Source organism: Eublepharis macularius, chromosome 8, assembly GCF_028583425.1.
Source record: "Eublepharis macularius isolate TG4126 chromosome 8, MPM_Emac_v1.0, whole genome shotgun sequence".
NCBI lineage: Eukaryota > Metazoa > Chordata > Lepidosauria > Squamata > Eublepharidae > Eublepharis > Eublepharis macularius.
Genome location: NC_072797.1, coordinates 24,722,140 through 24,744,265, shown reverse-complemented (window position 1 = coordinate 24,744,265; position 22,126 = coordinate 24,722,140). Strand labels below are relative to the sequence as shown.

Below are 22,126 nucleotides of genomic sequence, written 5' to 3'. Positions count from 1 at the left end.
GCCTCAATCTTTCCTCATAGGGAAAGTGTTCCAACCCTTTAATCATTTTAGTTGCCCTTCTCTGTACTTTTTCCAGTGCTATGATATCTTTTTCAAGGTGTGGCGACCAGAACTGTACACAGTACTCCAAATGAGGCCTCACCATCGATTTATACAGAGGCATTATGATACCGGCTGATTTGTTTTCAATCCCTTTCCTAATAACCCCTAGCATAGCATTAGCTTTTTTTATGGAAGTCGCACACTGTGCTGACGTTTTTAGTGAGTTATCTATCATGACTCCAAGATCTCTCTCTTGGTCAGTCTCCGCCAGTTCAGACCCCATCAACTTGTATTTATATTTTGGATTTTTGGTTCCAATGTGCATTACTTTGCACTTGGCTACATTGAACCTCATTTGCCACATGGATGCCCACTCTTCTAGCCTCGACAGATCCCTTTGGAGTGCCTCACAATCCTCTCTGGCTTTCACCACCCTGAACAATTTCGTGTCATCTGCAAATTTAGCCACTTCACTGCTTAATCCCAATTCCAAATCATTAATAAACAAGTTAAAAAGCATTGGACCCAATACCGACCCCTGTGGCACCCCACTGCTCACCACCCTCCACTGTGAGAAGTGCCCGTTTATACTCACTCTCTGTTTCCTATTAATTAGCCAGTTTTCGATCCACAAGAGGACTTGGCCCTTTATCCCATAGCTACTGAGCTTACTTAGGAGCCTTTGATGAGGAACTTTGTCAAAAGCTTTCTGGAAGTCAAGATAAACAATATCTATCGGGTCTCCCTTGTCCACTTGTTTGTTCACTCCCTCAAAGAACTCTAACAGATTGGTGAGACAGGATATAATGCCCTAAAATTCAACCTCCAAAGTAGCCATTTTCTCCAGGGGAACTAATCTTTATGGCCTGGAGATCAGTTGTAATTCTGGGAGATCTCCAGCTAACACTTGACAACCCTGGCTGTTTTCACAGGTCTTAAAAATAGTGTGATACTCACGGAAGGCTGCCGAAAGGCTGCCAGCTTCCTTGCGTGATTTTTGACACCATCCATTTACAAATCGGAGGCAGGCATCCACAAAAGTGCCATCTCATGGATGGCGTCAAAATCGTGTGCGGAAGCCAGCAGCCTTCCGTGAGTATCGCGCTATTTTAAAGGTGTGTGAAAACGGCTCCTATGTATTAATAATATGTAAAGATCCTGTTCAGAGGTGTTTCATTTAAACTGATAAGACTTTTCCCTCACATACACAGCCCTCAAAGGAGTTTACAGGGATTAAATACAACACACCTCAAACAGTTCACTTAAACACCAGCAATAATTCTAAAAACAACAGCAGCTCCATAGCTGTGTTACATTTCAAGCTACAGAAAAAAAGCTGCTAGATCTCAAGGTAGTGGTGGGGTGAGTGTGTGCATGTGTTCTGACAGGATGCTTAAAAAACATAGTAGAACAACCGCTCTCGCTGCTGCCACCGCTGCTGCCTGCTGGTATCTTCAGAACTGGTATCTGAAGAAGTGAGCTGTGTCTCACAAAAGCTCATACCCTACCACAAATTTTGTTAGGCTTATAGGTGCTACTGGACTCTTGCTCTTTTCTACTGACATAGACAGCACCTTCTGGGGAGTAAAATGCCACAGGGGCCCGATTCAGATGGAGATTATGACTAGAGATGGCCCTGGAACTTGAAGGGGTAGATCCCTATCTCACCACACACAAAGAAAATTCAAGCTCCAATTCACTCTCTCTTTCAAAATGCCAACAGGTCTGTGGTCAATTCTAGGCACATAGCACTTTAATACTGTATAGGAAATCCTGTTGAATTATATTTTAATTATTTATATATGATGCTTTGTCTTCTGTAATCACCTACACTGTGTATATATATACTCTGTTTATTTTGCTTAATTTGACTATAATGTTGCTTTAATTTGATTGATTTACAATAGAGACACTCATTAGTTAGATTTCACGGCTTGTTTGTTTTTGTTTCTTTGCTCCCTTGTAACAAATTTGGAGCTCCACACTTGAAAAGAAGACCTGCCTGTCAAGCTAAATTGGGCTTAGATTGGTGTTCCAGAGCAACAGCGGGAGTTCAGACAGAGTTCAGACAATCCCTGCCTAAGTTGCCAATGGAATTGACTGCAGGTGCCAAACTGTCTGGCTTGACGAACAGCAACGAACGAGGCTTGTAATGACCTCCTGTTCATTTAGAATGGGGCCTCACAAACAGCTTGTTCGCGAACAGCGGATTGGGCTGTTCATGGCTTTTTTTGGTTCGTATTGCTGTTCGTGCCCATCTCTAATTATGACACAGGAAGACTCCACCCCCAAATCTCCAGAAATTTCCAAATCCAGAGGTATCAACCTCTGACTATCATGTTCTATAGTATCTTTCCGCAGTTGATCTATGGCAGTTTGAAGCTGTTTGAGGTAGCAATCCTTGCAATGCAGGAGCTTGTGAGACACACACCCCGAATAAAGATGGACCCTGTTATAAAGACCTGTACAGAGAAATACATACTCAAATTTGGTCTGATTCTTATGGCTAGTTAATAAATAGTTTTATAATTCACTAATTTTATACTTAGCCGCAGAATAATAGGTAACTGTTGGAAGCCTCATTAAAAACCAGGGTAGCCATATGTCCTATTTTTCAATGAAGACCCCTCCTTGGAAATGTCCTGGTTCTGGTTCTGTTTCTGTCCCATAAAAGTGGCTGAAGTCTCTTTTTTTAACCAAATCCATTTTTAAAAAAAACTGAATGAGCATTTAAGTGACACGCTGTCACTCAAAAAGTCAGGGCTTTATTTTTGTGACAGTACTCACAAGTTCTGAGAATGAGCACTGAGGGGGTGGGGATTGGTGGAAATTGGCACAACCTTATATATGAATATTGGCATTTTTTTAAAAGACAAAAAAGCACAGCAAAAAGTCAAGCCCTGTTTCTGCTCCTAACAGAGCTGGTATTACAGTATATTAGAGTTTTAATATATGTGCACGTTTGTGCTCATTTGTGTCTATGAATGTAAAATTTGGAGTTGTAAATCACTTTGAACCACAAGGGAAAGGTGGCCTATAAGTATTTTACAAAAATAAATTAGCATGCACACGTTTTGTGTCCCCCTCCTTTTTTTGTTGGGCTTACCTGTTATGGCCCCTCTGGTTTCCTAGGGCACCATTGGCAAAACTCTCTTCTAGACAAACCTTTTATGTTGACTGCCGGTGACAGAGCCAGTGAGTGATAAAGAATCATTGCTATGGTCAGACATGCTGTGGGTGACTTTGGGCCAGTCATACTCTGTCAGCCAAATACATCTCACAGGCTTTTTTTGAGGATAAAATGGAGGAGGAGAGAATGACATGCAAATGGCGTAGGCAGATTAAAAAATGTGCCAGAAGGAAACACCAGCGATTGATTCAAATCTGATGTGAAAATGTTGCCTCCTTTAGATGGGGTCTAACTTGCCTGAGGGTGAGTGTTTTACATTTCTTTCTCTGTGTTCTTCCAAACACCATGCTTTACTTCTCTGTGACACAATAAAGCAGCATTTAGTATTTCTGGCTTCTTCCTGATTTGCAGAATTGGGGAATTTGGAAGATTGACAGCTTTTTTTCTCTGCCCTTATCTGGCTTTGGGGAATGCCCTGGACAGTAGACTTTCCCCATCTAGCACTGCCAGTTAACACCAAAACACTTCCCGAAAGTCATCACCCGACTCGGCCTACTTCTGGCAAGGCTTTTGTTTGTTGTTCCACTAATATATAATAAAAAGGAATAGATGAAAGGCCTCCTATTTCAGTACTGCTTTTCTGGAAATTAAGAGCTTCGCCATGCATACCTTTTTGCCTCTGATAGGTGTCCTGTGCATTTTACATGCAAATAGTTTTGTCTGGGCTGGCAAGAGAAGGTAAGTTCGCTTTTTATAACAATACACCATTCTCTGTATGGAAACAGGTTTGCATTTCCAGAATAGGCATATCATTTCAATGTTTCTGGAGACTTCAGGCAAGGTAAATTATAATTCTTCCTGTAGAAGGAGCAACAATAACCTGTCTAAGCATCAATCCTGTAGAGGCTTACTTGAGAGTCAGCAAACTGAATTTGGCAGGATTTACTTCCAAGTAAATCTGCATAGGATTGGGCAATTGGCAGTTCTTGATGCAAGAATGACTGGTGTTCTCTGAACTGTGATCTGTCTTGCATGTTGGAATTTTGAACCGAAAACATCCCTGTAAATATTTAAACATTGCTGAATAATTAAAAATCTAACCTTGGTCAGATTTGCAAAGAGGCATTCTCCCGTGTATGAAGGACGCAAACTTCATTTGATAAGCCTGCCATTTAAATGATCCAATTTTTTAGTATTTGAATCTTTAAACACTAACAAGTTAATCTATCTACCCCACAAAGATATTCTTACAGATTTTCGTTAAAAAAAATTAAATGATAATGTGCTCCCATCTCAGTCTTCTGCACATTGTTGGAAAACAGATGCTCCATAGACACACAGACCATTCTGTGACATCAAAAAACATGAAAACTCTTACTGCAGTTTATAAACAACTAACAAATCCAGTCCAGATTTCAATGTGATGCCTCTCTGGGTTTCTTAATGTAGTAAATACATAATGAATACATGTACATATTTGTATGTAATGTTGTTTGGCATATGTGCTCCTCAATTAGAAAGCTCTTTCTATGGTTTGGAGGGGGTGCCAACCTCCAGTAGGATCTGGAATCTCCTGGAATTACAACTGAACTCCCGATGACAGAGATCATTTCCCCTGGAGAAAACGGCTGCTTTGGAGGATGGACCCCAGGAATTATACCTTGCTGAGCTCCCTCCCCTCCCCAAGCCCCCCCCTCCCCAGGATCCACCCGCAAATCTTCAGGAATTCCCCTTCTCAGAGTTGCCAGCCCTAAGTAAGGGGAAAGGCCTCGATTTGGTTCACTGTAAGCTATTTCGTCTCCCATTTCATAGGCATTCAGTGCAAGGAACACTTCTATCCCTGTCCTAATTCACAAGCATGTGGTTTGGGATCTAGCCAGCTCTGTCCTTCAGTCTGACTCAGAGTCTCTCTACACAAGATCTGGCACATGAAGAATACATGTCAGGAGATGCAATGTTAGCTGGGAAGGGTAGTTTAAAAAGACAGAGACAGACAGGTGAAATTGACAGAGCCTAAGGGGAGGTGAATATGAAATTAACAAACCTTCTAAGGAGCAGTCTCTGTGGGCTCTGTCTTTTAAAACTAGGCTTCTCAGCACAGTTTTAGACTGGAGAGGTGAAATTGACAGAACCTTTGGGGAGATGAAGATGAAATTAACAAACCCTCTCCACTAGTTCTGTCTTTTAAAACTATACTTCCCAGCTAACGTTGTGTCTCCCTACACTTGACCAACACACGCCACGGCATCTCGTGTAGAGAGATTCTGAGTTCTAATCCATTCTGTTTCCTCTATCACACATGGTTTTGTATGGGAAGATCCCAGGACACCCAGCATAGCCTTCTTCAACGGTCAAATCCTTCTGCCTTTTCAGAAACAGAAAAGTGGGCAGAATCCAACCCTCAGTTGGAATTTTTCCCCCTAAGCTAAGGGAAAGAAGGAATAAAGATAAAACAACACTGAGAGACATAGGGAATTTATTTTAATTTTCTATTTTAAATTCTTTTTCCTGCCCATTTTAGGGGGGGGGAACGGCTCCTTGTATGTCCAGCTGCCCCAAAATTTGGTTCCCCCTGTATCATTTTTGTTTCAGTTGCTCAAAGTGTGTCCATCTACACTTCAGAAAGACACTTTTCAGCCTCTGGCTGGTAAAATGTGCATTTCATTGTCTGTCATCAACACCTGAGAATTCCGAGCAAGAGAAATTTGACTTCCTCTCCTTGACTTTAAAGCCTTTATTTCTGTGGCTCTCCAGACTCTGACCATATCATTTCTGTGACTGTAAGGGGAAGCTTGGGACGGTTTCCACTTCTCACCTCATTCATGCACGCACCCTTAACTAATGGAAAGGAAGTCTACCCAGAAAGTGGGCAGTGCAGAGGTGCTGAAACCACAGACTGCCTCATCTGAGATAGGTGCAAACCTAGACCCGCCGCACGCCAACCTATAAAATGCCATAACAACTCATGCAAAAATATATTTCCACAATAATCAAGAATTTCCCCTCCCTCACACACTCGCCGCTTTTTTTCCCTAAACATGTCTGCTGAATATGACAAGTCTGTTGCAATTCTCTTCTATTCCGGCAACAGTCAAACCACTTCCTTAGGGGCTCCCTCCCTTTGGGTGTATGAATTTCCCCAGTTCAAGCTTTGTCATTTTCTCATATCATCAGAGGTAACTGCAGGCCAGAGTGTCTGGACAAAGTGAAGATCGTTTGTGTGTGTTATGCAACAATGTCAAATTTTAATGGTTTCACCAGTATACAGAACGATGTTGAATTATATTTAGAGAATATTCCCAATTCAGTTAACAATGACATTTCTCATGGTTGGTTCATGTGGATCCCAACAATTTACCCACAGAACATCCTCATGAGAGAATACTCTTCACTGCCAGAACCCTGAGATGGCAATCCTGAAGGGGCTTAATTCTTAATCCTGGGGGTAAACTCAGTGGGACTTAATTCTAAGTGTGCATAGGATTAAAGTATGTCTCCCCTGTATAGATTATCAGCAGTACAGTGGCCCCCACACTCCCCATAATTTTTACCATGACAAGAGAGAGAATTCAGGCAGTCTTGTATCAGACTAGCAACAACGAGTACTTCTGGAGATAGGCCAAGGCAGGGCTGTTTCTCATTAACTAAGGTGTCTCTAACGCCTTCGTGGCAGTAGACTCGACAGTAAAGGTGGTCAGTCTTTATAACAAGTCCAATGTTTTTGGCAAGTGTGCCACAACTCAAGTCCCCAGGATGAGACAGAATAGGTCTTAGGTACAGTTCTTATGCAGAGCTGAAGAGGCTTTTCCTGCAGACTCCTGAACCACAGAGGAGACTGCAGTGCAGTGATAGAGAGGCAGGCAGAAAGTGTAAGTGTGACTCTCCACTATAGACAAAACCAAGGCCCTCCTTAAGGGTGCCATTCCCCTGCCTTGGGTGGGGGATCCCCTGCTCCCACCTTTCCTCCCCGCACCCACTTACTTGGCCAGCAGGGGGTGCACTCCCCAGGGCACCCCTGGGGGTGTTGGGAGCCCCCCAGGCAGTGTGGCACACCCCCTGGGTGGCGTGGTGTGCCCTCGCAGTCACAGCAGCCCTATTTGGGCCAAAATGCACCCCGCAGTGGGCCTGAATCATGCCCTGAGCGGGCCAATCCAGCTCCCTGGTGAGCACGGGAGTGCTCCCAGGCCACCCTTTGACCCACGTGATGACGTCACTTCCCAGAAGTTACGCTATCGTGCAAGCTAGGAACATGTGCACGTGGTGTGCATACGTGAAACGAGGACCCAGAGGCACAGCGAAGTAGGTGCCAGGCTCCCAATCTCCCGCTGGGGGAGTCAAGGGACCTGACAACCCTAACCCTCCTTTACCTTTCCAGGAGCCCTTCAGACCTTAGTTGTCAGATCAACACAGCTTGGCATCCATGGGATGACCAGTTGACTGTCTGTGAGCTAAGTGTGGCTTCCCCAGAGAATTTTTCTGGCCACCAGTGGTCCTACAGAAATGCTTTCTGGTTCTAGACAAAAATAGCATATCTAAATTTGTCAAGTTACATCTCTCTTGACCTTTCTGCCTAATCCATACATGTACATGAGTGCATGTAACAAGACACGTGAGCAGATTTGATCTGGGAAGATCACAATGTTAGATACTGCCAACTTTATTATGATACTGACCACCCTGAGCCTGCACAACAGAACTTGGGGAACAGAGTGGCACCAAAACTACAGAAATTAGCAAGCACCGCTCTAGGGTGTCGAATGTTATCCCCTCTATTTGCAATCATAGATGACAGCACAAGAAAATAAAATCTAAACATTTATAAAATCCTTAAGCATTTCGTTGATATATTAACTGATTTCTGTTGCCAAGTAAGCAAAACTATTGGACAGGTTTATGCATTCAGCAGAATCACATGGTAATTCTTCTCCTGCTGTGCCATCATTTGGTATAGGAGGCAGATTGATTCTCCACCAGCTAAAACAAAACAAAGTCCCTCACTGCAAATACACGGTTTGCCTCACTTTCTCTCTGCTTTATTTTTCCTGCATTGGGGAGGTTTTTTCCTGTGGAGAAGCATGCATACATATCACCCTACATACACAAACACACCTGCAACCTGAAATGAGAAAGTCCAGGCAAAAAACCACCAGGTTTTTTCATACATGCAACACAGTATAAAACAAAACATGATTCCAAGGGGTCATAAATGTGGATTTTTCCTAGCGTTGCCAGCCTCCAGATGTGGTCTAGAGATCACCCAGAATAATAACTGATCTCCAGAATACAGAGATCAATTTCCCTGAAGAAAATGTCCACTTCGGAGGGTGGATTTTATGGCATTATACCCCGCTGATGTCTCTCTTCCCAAACTCCACACGCCCCATGTTCCACCCTTAAATTTCTAGGAATTACCCAGCCTGTTGTTGGCAACCCCAGCTTTTCCTAATCAGCCTGTGCTCTTCCTTCTAGCAGAGGGCCAACTGCATGGGAACGATGCCTAGGATCTGCTCTACTCATATATCCATGCCCGTTTATAGGTTTATCCATGCAGAATGCAGTCATGCCACTTGGAATTAACTCCCACACTGCTAAGGGTGTGTGCAGGGCTTTTTTTCAGCTGGAACGCAGGGGAATGGAGTTCCGGAACCTCTTGAAAATGGTCACATGTCTGGTGGCCCTGCCCCCTGATCTCCAGACAGAGGGGAGTTTAGATTGCCCTCCACGTTGCTGAGCAGTGCGGAGGGTGATCTCAACTCCCCTCTGTCAGGAGATCAGGGGGCGGGGCCAGCAACCATGTGACCATTTTCTCCCAGGGCAACCCACTGAGTTCCACCACCTCTTTTCCCAGAAAAAAAGCCCTGGGTGTGTGTATATGCTTAGGGCCTATAATCTACCCACATGCCCAACCTGCCTTGCTCTTGATTTCTTCTTACTAAACAATGCAGAACAATGACCCCGTTTTGTTCTGATAGTTTTTCAGAGCAAGGGCTCCGCAGGGTAACAAGAGAACCTGGCGCTCCTCCTCCCATCGATTGTTTGCTGAGCCAATGGAGTGAATGGGGACCATGTAATCCATGCGGAAAAGAAAGGGTAAGTGACCTCTGACTGGGCATGTGATTTTCAGGGTTGCCAGTTCCAGGTTGGGAAATTGCTGGAGATTTGGGCGGTGTAGCCTGGAGAGGGTGGGGTTTGAGGAGAGGAGGGACCTTATTCAGATATAATGGCCTCCGAAGTAGCCATTTTCTCCAGGAACTGATATCTGAAGTCTGAAGTAAATCCAGGAGATCTGCAACCCCCCCCCCCCGGAGGCAGGCAACACAAGCGACTTACCCTCTTCTTAGCTTATGCAGCTTTTTAATAGTGATAGATGTGTTTGTATCAGTCAATAGCTCAAAATGGAACCTTTCCTCCTCGTTCAGACACACAAATAGATCCAAGCTGCTGTTCTAGGTATTATTTCTTCTTACCCAATCAGCTTCTCTGACCCATGAGAACATGCCAAAGGAATGGAAAGGGATTTAGGGTTGCGTGGTGGTATCTAGGGTGGATCCCCCAAGCTGACTGCCTTGTACTAGGCATGAGAGGACTGGTTCTACAGACTAGTTTTTGAGCTCAAGCAATTTGTTACATTCAGCTTAGGCTGTAAACTGTAAAAGCCTGACTTAGATTCACATTACTGTGAAACATACCTATGTTCGATGTATTGTCGAAGGCTTTCACGGCTGGAGAACGATGGTTGTTGTGGGTTTTCCGGGCTGTATTGCCGTGGTCTTGGCATTGTAGTTCCTGATGTTTCGCCAGCAGCTGTGGCTGGCATCTTCAGAGGTGTAGCACCAAAAGACAGAGATCTCTCAGTGTCACAGTGTGGAAAAGATGTTGGCAGGTCATTTGTATCTACTCAGGAGGATACAGTGAAGCCTCCCGCCATTAGCATTCCACACCCTGGGAAACTCTTACAGGATGACTCAGCTCAACCCCACCCCTCCTGAGGTGACCTGCCAACATGACCTGCCAACATCTTTTCCACACTGTGACACTGAGAGATCTCTGTCTTTTGGTGCGACACCTCTGAAGATGCCAGCCACAGCTGCTGGCGAAACGTCAGGAACTACAATGCCAAGACCACGGCAATACAGCCCGGAAAACCCACAACAACCATACCTATGCAGACCTGCAGTGATGGACACATTTCTGGTTTCTGCTTTATATCAAGGCACACCATAATCAGACCAAGGGAAAGGAAGAATCCATTAGAGCTGTTTGGTGTCAAGAATTTACAGGGCTGGACTCTGATGCGTGGCTCTCTTCCAGCTCTTTATTGCTATAATTCAAAAAGTCTCTAATTATTTGCGACAACCCCACTGTAAGACCTAAACAAAGAGAACTGCTGGGATTCACTGAGTCATGTGTATTTTGCCAGTGTTAGTTGAAAGCACGCCACCTGCTGATGAACAGAGCTATACTTTAGGAAGGCTGCTATGTAAAGAATCTACAAATTAGTATAATGTTAGATGACGAAAACCTTTTCTTTCTAAATAATGTCATAGGATAAGTCTTGAGGCACCTTAAAGAGTACCAGATTTATTGAAGCATGAATATTCACAGTCTAGAGCAAGTTTCATCAGATGCATGAAGTGAAACTTCAGTCGGCAGAAATACATACACAACAGAGAGAAGGAAAAACTGAAGTTTTCAAGGAAAATTGATCTTGCATACTTCTGAGATTTCATTAGAAAGGTCGCACACTATACTTCTTGTGTACTATTCTACAATGTTTCCCTTTGTTATGTATATGTTTTTTTTAAAAAAACAATTTTTATTGGTGAGTATCATCAAACATACACTACATTTTAATCCTATCTCATTTAACCTAGTCTAATCCCCACCCTTTCCCCCCCTCCTTCTTGACTTCCAGCAGCTTTCCAACCCTCTACCCCCTATAACCAATTTTATCTTAAACATTTCTTAACCATCCCTATACAAAATTACTTATCCTAAGCCTTATATTTACTCTATATATACTATATTACTAATACTGATAATATTTTCAATTACTAACAACATATTCTTCTTCAAACCATATAATTAACTAAAAATCTAACTTAATCACCATTTCTTCTATTCCATTCTATATTGCCTTATATAAACCACATATATGCTGTATTACTTATCCTAACCTCCCTATCTTATTCTTTAAAAAATCAGTTCTAAATTTCACCCTTCTTATACTATACTATAATCCAAGCTTAGATTAAAATAGATACACAATTCTTAATGGTAAAGTCACTTCTCTCTTCTGTTTAAAATGTCTTATTTTAAACATTCTCAAACTGCCACAGTTCTCCTTTCACATCCCATTTTTTTTCCAAAAATTGTTTCAGTTTCGCCCAGTCTGCCAAATATTGTCCTGGATCCAGGTCTTTAAGTTTTCTTGTCATTTTATCCATCTCTGCCATGTACAGCAATTTGTAAATCCAGTCCTCTACAGTAGGTACTTCTTGCACTTTCCATTTCTGCGCATACAATAATCTTGCTGCAGCTGTCATATAAAATAACAATGTTCTGTTTTGCACTGGAACATTCTCCATTCCCAAGTTTAGTAGCAGCAGTTCTGGGTTCTTATTTATTTGGGTTTGTAACACCTCATTAATTACTTCTATTATATCTCCCCAGTACTGCTTCGCTATTCACAAGTCCACCACATATGATATAATGATCCTTCGTGCTTTTTACATTTCCAGCACTTATCTGACATTTTAGCGTTCCCCAGCGCAACTTTCTTCGGTGTTAGGTACCATCTGTATATCATCTTGTATACATTTTCTTTAATATTCGTGCACGTTGTAATCTTAATTGTAGTCTTCCACAAGTGCTCCCATGCCTCCATTGCTATTTCTTTATGAAAATTTATTGCCCACTTCACCATCTGTACTTTCACTGTTTCATCCTCAGTGTACCATTTTAGAAGTATCTTATAGATCTTTGAAATTTGTTTTTTGCCTTCTTGTAGCATTACTTCTTCCAATTCTGTATTTTCCATTCTTATTCCTCCCCTTGAACAGTCCGATTTGTAAAGATCCCTTATCTGTCTATATTGAAACCAACTATAGCAAGGAGATAATTCTTCTTGTGACTTTATTCTTAATGTTGAATATTGTATTTGTGTTATCTCCTTGTAAGTTAAATGTTGCTGTTCGTTCTCGACAGTTCTCAGGTCTATTACTTCATGCGGGACCACCCAAGAGGGGATTTGATCTTCCAGATACATCTTATATTTTTTCCAGATTGTGAAGAGGCTTCTTCTAATATAGTGATGCAGAAACAGAGAGTCCGCTTTTATTTTATTGTACCATAGGTATGCATGCCATCCAAATATTTTCTTATGACCTTCCAATGCCAGAAGTTTGCGATTTTTCAGCGTTATCCAATCCTTTATCCATGTCAAACAAATTGCTTCATGGTACAGTCTTAGATTGGGCAGTTGCAAGCCACCTCTTTCTTTCGCATCCTGTAATACTTTCATTTTAACACGTGGTTTCTTGCCTGCCCACACAAAATTCAAAATTTTTCTTTGCCATTTTTCAAATTGTTTAGAGTCCCGAATGATCGGAATCGTTTGTAGCAGAAACGTCACCCGAGGTAAAACATTCATTTTTACTGCCGCAATTCTACCCAACCATGATAAATTCAACTTGTTCCATTTTATCAAATCTCTCTCAATTTGTATCCACAGCTTTTCATAATTATTCTTAAATAAATCTATATTTTTGCAGTTAATTCAATTCCCAAATATTTTACTTTGTTTGTTACCTCGCAATCCGTTAATTCCATCAGTTCTTGTTGCTTCTGTTTAGTCATATTTTCACATAGTATCTTCGACTTCTTTTTGTTTACAAAGAAACCAGCCAGGTCTCCAAATTCCTTTATCTTCTTTATTACCTTTGGCATATTTTCGACTGGATCCTCTACAATCAACATTATGTCATCCGCAAACGCTCTGACCTTGTAGGTAAACTCTTTTATCTTTATACCTCTAATTGTGTCGTCCTCTCGTATCTGGATCATCAATATCTCCAAAATCAGTATAAACAGCAATGGAGACAGTGGGCAACCTTGCCTTGTACCTTTACTTATTTTCAATTTTTTTGTCAAATCGTCATTCACTACAATCGCTGCACTTTGGTCTTTATAAATTCCTTTAACTGCTTGTATGAACTTTTCTCCCATCTGCAGCTTTTCCATAGTGGCGAACATAAAGTCCCAGTTCAGATTGTCAAATGCTTTTTCTGCGTCTACGAAAAAGAAACCAACCTCTCTATCGCAATGCTTATCATAGTATTCAATAGCATTTATTACTGTTCTCAAATTGTCCTTAATCTGTCTATTAGGTAGGAATCCCGCTTGTTCTTCTGCAATGAATTCCGACATCCATCCTTTAATTCTTTCCGCCAGTACCTTTGCAAATATTTTATAGTCATTGTTCAACAGTGAAATTGGTCTATAATTTTTAACATTAGTCAAATCTTGTCCTTCTTTTGGGATTAATGATATATTAGCCTACTTCCAAGAGTCAGGAATCCCTTGGTCTTGCATAGCACCATTCATTACCTCTTTCAGGAGGGGCGCCAGTTCTTAGCCCATTGTTTTGTAAAATTTTGCCGTTAATCCGTCTGGACCTGGCGCCTTCCCCAGTTTTGTTGATTGAATAGCTTCTTTTATTTCTTCTTCTGTCACTTCCTTATTCAATTTCTCTTTCCATCCTTCTGAGATTGTCGGAAGTTTCATCTTGTCTAAGTATTCCGCTATTTAATCTTTGTTCACCTCTTTTTTTTGATATAATTTTGCATAATTTAAAAAAGGCTCTACTAATGGCAACTTGATCACTTAGTAACTTATCATCTTCTCGTATCGTATTAATAATTTGTAACCTTCCTTGCAAAGTTGTACAAATAGAAATCTTTTTTTGTTATTGGAGACCCTATTTTGTGAAAACTGAACTGAGTGACAGAAAGTGAAATTGCTTGACAAATGAAAAATCACGAGCCACCGTTTCCTGGGTCAGATTGTTACTTTCTCTTTGAAGATGCCTTTTTTGCCCAAAGCTTTCAATAGTGAAAAAATGATCTTAAAACAAAGTCTGAGAAGTTAACTTGCAAAATAACAGACGCCCTAATCCTTTAGGAGCGTGAAAAGTTTTACACACCTTTTGTTTACCTCCAATGTTCAGTTCAATTTCAAACTATTTGGCATGCACAAAGAAAAGAACATCATTTTGTGACTGTTTCTCCTTCTACTTTGATTCCTTTTCCTTCTTGTATCTTATCAAAAGTATCGCTCTAGAAGTGTCCTGCAATATGGACAGTTTGGAGGGAACCTATGCTCCAAATCTCTGGGAGAGAATCAGCGCTGTGAAACAGACCAAGTTTGCCCTGAAGAAGAAATTGACTGTGGGAATGACTTCAGATGTGAAAATGGTAGGCTTTGGCATTAAACTTTGAAAATATTGTTTCGTATCAACTTGAGAGATGTTATGGTAGCTACTGAATGTGCTGCTATGGTCACTGGTGAAGCTATCACTGGTAAAGCTATCCACAAGAATAGGACATTTTCAGTGGTGGCACTGATGTTATGGATCTCCCTGAAGATTGCAAATATATTTTTGGAATCCCCACTATAGGAAATGGCTTCTTGGATTGATGTTTGTAGTAAAGAAGTGGTAGGCCAGGAAAGGATTTGTCACTAGGGTGGGATATAGAAGACTAGGTGAGGTATAGATATAGGGAGTGGCCATCAGCAACCATGTGACATAACTTCCAGGGTGACATCATGCATCTCTAGGAATCACTGGAAACTCTTTACCATAGAGTTTTCAGTAATCCCTAGAGAAGACTGGTGTCACTTCCAAGTTTTCCTGGAACTGACATCATGCTAGGAGTCCCATTCCTGCTCCTCTTGCCTGCCGCTGCTCTCAGCAGAGGTGACAATTTAAAATCTGCAGTGTCACATGTGATGTCATATTTCTGGTAAAAAACTGAAAGTGACATAGAGTAGCTCTAAGAATCGCTGGAAACTCTATGGACCATGAGAGTTTTTGGCGATTCCTACAGCAATCCCTGTCACTTCCTGCAGATGAAGTCATGCTCCTCTCATATCCTCACCCGCAGCCCTCCTGCTGGTTACCTGGCAACCCTACATAATGTTTTTACTGATGGTCACATTTTTTTCTTTCTCCCAAGGGCACATGGCAACCCAATCACCCACTTCACCCTACTACTGTTTCTCCACAACAAATTCACTCCCCCAAAAGCAGCTTTCCCAATCACAATAAATGATATCCGAGTTCTGTTACACGGATTTGCATAGAACATTAATCTCTGAGGGATGCAATGAAATGCTGCTCACAAAGTATGTATTCACACACAGGCAGGTACATATGCACATGCACACATATGTAAAATTCAAACTTACATAGCCATCTTGGGCAAAGAGGAAAAGCTAGGTATAAATATTATAATAAATAAACATAAATGAATAAATAAGATTCCCCTTTCTGTCTTATTCAGGGATAAAAGAGTTCATCCCTGTCAGAGTTTCTTTAAGTTCAAAATGTCTCCTGTAATTTTATGGCCCATTCATTGCAGTGGAAGTACCCTAAGAGTGAACACATCATTTTAATGATATTATTGACATCTGTACACTTATGTTACAAGACATACTCAGTTTTTTATTCCTGTTCTGTACAAGCAGTACTTGATTATCTCACTGTTTGTTGTAATATTTTATTTACAAAGGTCAAAAATGACTTGAATTGTTTACATCCTAGACCCGATAGTTTCTTGGTTCTTTTCTCAGGACTCTGCATCAAACAAAGATTGGTGTGTAATACAGAAGATGACTGTGGAGATTTCTCTGATGAAGATAACTGTGATGATGCCCAACTCCGCCCACCTTGTCGTGATCGTGTAATTGATGTATCTGAAATTGGAAGAAAAGCTGGCCGTGGGTAAATACTGGCGCGTCTGCAGGGGAAGGATAGGATATGTACATAACAAAAAAATGAGAATAACTTTATTGACTTATAAAAGAGCAAGATTTGAGTCTAGTAACTTAACACCTTAAAGATGAGATTTTTCAGGGTATAAGCTTTGAAGAGTCAAGTTCATCACATGAAGGGAACTTGAAAAATCTTGTTGGTCGTTAATGTGCTACTGGACTCAAACCTTGCTCTTCTACTGCAAACCAGCACTGCTGCTCACATGAAAAGTTTTTGACTTATGAGTAATCTGATGTCAGAAAAGACTAATATTTTGCTATACTTGTAGTATAATGATACAAGATATATTGGAAAAGTCAAGCTGCATGTGCTTTACTCCAAAGCCCATTATCGGAAGTTGGTGCAATTCATATTCCCCCCCCCCCTGGTATTCCATTGCTAGGAGCTTGTTAATTATATTTATTTGTTATTTATTAGCTTTGTGCATTTTTATGCCACCCTACCTCCAAAGAGATCTGGATGATATACGACAGTCTCCCCTCTTCCTTTTTTATCCTCCTAACAGTCCTGTAGAGTGGGTTAGGCTGAGTAGCCCAAGGTCACCCAGTTAGATTCTTGTCAAAGCGGGAATCTCCCAGCTCTTAGTCTGGCACTCTAACCGTTGCATCATGCTGGCACCAGCATTGGTGAACATCAGATTATTGGCAATACAGACTCCCATCTCTTTCTTTTGTATGGCTGCTTAATCTAATTTACTGTGTGGAAATGGCTCACAGTTGATCTTCACATGAAACAACAAGGGTGGGGCAGCAGATTACAGAGGTGGCCACCTTTCTGATGTCTGGTGGACCTCTGTATGTATGTGAGTGTACGAGAGAGAGATTTTGTCATAAGGCCAGCACTGGAAGAGCTGAAGATCTTGACCAAGACTTCATGTCAGCCTCTGGAATAACCAAATTTTGAGTATGGAAGCAACATTCTAGCCCAACGCAGAATCTATTACAACTGGTAAACAAGGGAAAACAACAGCAGAAGCCATAACATCTCAGGCAAGTGGCCAAGACTTTATAGATCAGTCATGAAATATCAGAAAGATACAACATGTTAGCAAACTTATTGTATCACAAGTGAAATTCAGGTATATCAAGAATGGCAATCTGTAGGAAATGTTTGTATTGGTTAAGGTCAGTAATCATGTAAAATGCTGAATGGCTGTTATTTCCTGCCAAAAATATATGTGTGCATGTGTTTTTGTATGAAGATCGGAGGTTTGCTTTTTTACATCTTTCTATATCCTTTCAGAAACTGTAATGGTATGATAGGACATCATTTGGAATAAATAACATCCTAGAAAATACTGTTTTGTATTCTTGCAGAATCAACGTTCTAGGAATGCAACCAAAGGACACCCCATTTTACAATGAATTTTATAATGGTCTCTGCAACCGGGAACGTGATGGGAATACAGGCACTTATTATCGTAAGCCGTGGAATGTTGCAGTTCTCAATTATGAAGTAAGCCACTTTGTGTAAATGGGGTATCAATTATGAAGTAAGCCACTTTGTGTAAATGGGGTATCATACATGTTTTTGTACTACAGCAGCTATTTGTAAGTGCCTTTGGGCAGAACTACATATTACAGAGAACACCAGGTAGCCCCTAAAAAATTGAAACTCTATTCCCTCTTCCTGCTCGGTAATATCTAGTCTAACTTTCCCTACATCCTGACATTGTGAAGGTGTGTGTGCCCATTTATACATACACGCAACTTTATTGGGTTTCCACCACCAGTATGCAGATGACACCCAGCTCTATCTGTTGATGGACAGCCATCTGGACATTGCGCTGGATACTCTGGCCAGGGGCCTGGACTCTGTGGCTGTGTGGTTGAGACAGAGTCACCTGAAGTTGAACCCTCTGAAGATGGAGGTCCTGCATCTGGGTTGTGGGATGCTGAGTTTGGGAATCCGGCTCCCAACCCTTGATGGAGTTCAATTAGTTTGTTCATCAATGGTGAAGAGTGTGAATGTGATACTGGATCATGCTTTCAATGGAAGCCCAGTCCATGGCAGTTGCCTTTTCCATCTTCAGCAGGCCCAACAAGTAGTGCCCTATCTCTCCTCCCAGGACCTGGCATCGGTGATCCATGCAATGGTCACCTCCAGGCTGGACTACTGTAACTTGCTCTATACTCGTAGGCTTGATCCAGAAATTGCAACGGAACCAGAATGTGGCAGCAAGTGTCCTTTCAGGGACACCATTCTGGGCACACATTCATCCAGTACTGGGCCAGCTGCACTGGCTCCCGATTGAGTTCCAGGTCCAGTTCAAGGCTTTGGTTTTGGTATTTAAAGCCTTTAATGGACTGGGACCAGCATACCTGCAGGACTACCTCTCCCAATATTGGTGGTCCCCAGCCCAAGGGACATTCACCTTGCCTCGACCAGGGCCAGAGCCTTTTTGGCTCTGGCTCCAGACTGGTGGAATATGCTCCCAATGGAGATCTGGGCCCTGGGGGATCTGTTACAGTTCTGCAGGGCCTGCAGGACAGAGATGTTCTGATGGGCCTTTGGTTGAAGTAGTGGTGACCGTCCCTCCTGACTGCCACGCTGTCCTGCTGCCCTGGATGTTTATATTTTGCCTTGCAACCAGTAGCTTTTTTGTAGGTCCAGATAGTAGATGCCCTGTATTGCTGATTTTATATGTCCTGTATTTGTCTGTGTTTTAGCATGTTTTACTCTGTATGATTTTTTTATTGTTGTGACCCGCCTTGTATTGTCTTTGAATGACCTTAAAGCACTTATAGTAGACATTAACTCAAAGAGAAAAAAATAGAGTTATACAAATCAGGTTTGGACCTTTGCTCGCAAACCAATTAAAAGGTACCCAGTGCGTTAATTTTTTTTAAAAAAGTATTTGTATTTTCTTGCTAAGTTCAAAGAGGCTAACAAATAGTTAAAAACTCTATACACTATGTAAAATCATGAAAGTGAAATCATACTGGCACAAAAAAAATCACTGAAACAATCAATAAGAAGAGGATCTTATAAATATTTGTAAACTCTTTTTTAAAAAATGCACACTCTCTGCTCTGTATCTAATATATAATAATAATATAATAGGTAAAGGTAAAGGTAAAGGTAAAGGTAAAGGTGCAAGCACCTGTGCAAGCACTGAGTCATTACTGACCCATGGGGGGACATTGCATCATGACGTTTTCTTGGCACACTTTTTGTTATGGGGTGGTTTGCCATTGCTTTCCTCAGTCATCTACACTTTACCCCCAGGAAACTGGGTACTCATATTACTGACCTCGGAAGGAGGGAAGGCTGAGTCAACCTTGAGCTGGCTACTTGAATAATATAATATAATAACATTCGATTCATATACCACCCTTCAGGATGACTTAACACTCATTCAGAGTGGTTTACAAAGTATGTTGTTGTTATCCACGCAACAAGACATCCTGTGAGGTGGGTGGGGCTGAGAGAGCTCCTAGAAGCTGTGACTGACCCAAGGTCACCCAGCTGGTTTCAAGTGGAGGAGTGGGGAATCAAACTCGGTTCTCCAGATTAGAATCCTGCACTCTTCACCACTACAACAAACTGGCTCTAGTACATATGCTATTGAATATAATTTATACATTTTATATTTTTCCTCATAAAGACAAAAGGAGACAAAAGTTTCTCATCTGAGCAGTATGAAAACCACGTGACTGCAGTGAGAGAGATGTATACAGAGAAAAGACAGCATTTTCAATCTAGTTTTTCTCTGAAAATCAAACCTACGGAGGTTTCGGGTAACTCATCAATAGAATTCAATAGTGGTCGAAGTGGTTCCAGAAACATGAGCATCAATCAATTACTGAAAGAGTCCAATGGAAAGGTAAATTAATCTCAAATCAAATGAGGGGAATGGGTGTATTATTGCAGGAATATTGACATCAGGAACAAAAAGCCGTTAACAGTGAAATCCTAAACTCTGCTTAGAATTTCACAGTAAAGGTGAGATCTTTTGCATACATACATGTGTGTAAATTATGCTTAAAATTAGGGTTGCTAGTCTCCAGGTGATAGAGATCCACAGGATCCAGATGTAATTTTGCAGCCTCTTGAAGATGTCGTGTTGGTAAAAAACATTCTTTGCTTGCAGGAAGCTCCAGGATCTGTCCCCGGCATTTCCATTTAAAAGGATCTCTGGACATAGGGCTTTGAGATCTAGAAATCTGAATAAATGGAACCGGGCAAGATGGTCCAATGTGCCAGCAAATCTCAAAAGGATAATGCAACAGTTGGTTTCAAGCAACCAGAGCAAAAAGTCTAATTGAAATATATTAGACAGAAATTCAGAAGATTGCATTCTTTTTACTGACAAACCACTATACAATAGGCTTAAATAAAGAACAAATGCTTTTTCTAACAGGTGATGCAATTAACTTGTGAATTTCTTAAAGGTGAAAAGGGAATCTTTTAACCTTTGAAGATTTGAGTTGAAGAGGTTGATAGGTACAGTTTGTCATTCAAGGTGCTGCTTGCTCTTACACACTATGCTGAGTTTTCATCGTTTGGCTCATCTAGAGTTGCCATCCTCCAGGTAGTGGCTGGAGATCTTCCGGAATTACAACTGGTCTCCGGGCCACAGAGATCAGTTCACCTGGAGAAAATGGCTACTTTGGGTGGTGGACTCCATGGAATTATGCCATGTCAAGGTAATTTTCCTCCCCAAACCCCAATTTCTCCAGGTTTCTCCAGGTTTCACCCCCCAGATCTCCAGGAATTTCCCAACTTGGAGCTGGCAACCCTAGGCTCATCTAATCCTGTTGTCTTAGACAAAGACAAACTAGGCCTTCTTGCAGAACTACAATTCCCAGAATCCCTTCCAGAGGAAGTATTGACAGTTGATGTCTATAATGTAGACATCACAAATATTATAGACAAATTATTTTATAAGTTAAATGATGGGAGAATCTCATTCCTTCCTTTTTTGTTAGAAGAAAGTCACGGGAATAATGTTTTCATTTGACATTACAGGAGCAAACCTTTCTCCACATGAAAGGAATGATAGAACTGGGAAATTTCCAAATGCGAAGCCGTGATGTCCGGCTGTCTGACACATTCCTTGAGGATTTAAAATATCTGCCTAGTGACTATGACATGGGAGAATATTTTAAATTTCTGGAAATGCACGGGACTCATTATGCACGAAAGGGAACGGTCGGAGGAAAGTATGAACTACTGTATGTGTTGGACAACCAGAATATGAGAAAGGAAGGTATGGGCTCTGAAAGAAAGAACCTCTTTTTCACACCAATCTGGTTCCAGAGTGAAAGGGCATGCTGCAGCAGCACAACTGGAGTTGTACATTGAACACTGTATCCCTCAATAAGCTTCCATTCCGTTGGCTTTGATCACAACAATTCATATTCATTTTATAGCCTCCTTGGGGAAACAACTGTACATTCGATTATTGATTCTTTTATTTAATTGGTAATTTGCCAGTTTTCCAAGGAATTCAGTTCCCTGCATGCCCACCTAGGTTTAGGCTGGGAGAAAAGCCCCTCCCATAGGTAGGGTTGCCAGCCTCCAGGTGATAGCTGGAAATCTCCTGGAATTACAACTGATCTCCAGGCAACAGAGGCCAGTTCCCCTGGAGAAAACGGCTGCTCTGAAGGGTGAATTCTGTGGCATCATACCCCACTGAGGCCCCTTCCCAAACCCCATCCTCTCCAGACTCCACCCCCAATATTCCAGGAATTTCCCAACCTGGACCTGGTGACCCCAGGGCACACCCTTCCACTTTCTCTTTCTGTGTGTAAGAATTACCCTACCTGATGGACTGGTCAAATGTTTATTTTATTTAATAAATATTTATACCTCACCTTTCCTCTTGGCTGGAGGCAGCAAGTTCCACAGATATGTTGCACTCACACAGCTTCCTGGGTGGTCCAGCATCATTGAGA

The 22,126-nt window shown here is 41.6% G+C and overlaps 1 protein-coding gene across 2 annotated transcripts in view; it reads left to right on the top strand.

The window, feature by feature from the left end:
* Nucleotides 1–3,758: 3,758 nt before the first annotated feature.
* Nucleotides 3,759–22,126, top strand: part of C9 (complement C9) — a 31,100-nt gene continuing 12,732 nt past the window's right edge. For both annotated transcript variants that reach the window (XM_054986717.1, XM_054986718.1), the window contains exons 1-7: nt 3,759–3,910; nt 9,145–9,262; nt 14,502–14,646; nt 16,025–16,175; nt 17,543–17,681; nt 19,834–20,052; nt 21,198–21,438. In XM_054986717.1, coding sequence (XP_054842692.1) covers nt 3,834–3,910; nt 9,145–9,262; nt 14,502–14,646; nt 16,025–16,175; nt 17,543–17,681; nt 19,834–20,052; nt 21,198–21,438 — 1,090 coding nt within the window. In that variant the 5' untranslated portion in view covers nt 3,759–3,833. The remainder of the gene's footprint in view (nt 3,911–9,144; nt 9,263–14,501; nt 14,647–16,024; nt 16,176–17,542; nt 17,682–19,833; nt 20,053–21,197; nt 21,439–22,126) is intronic.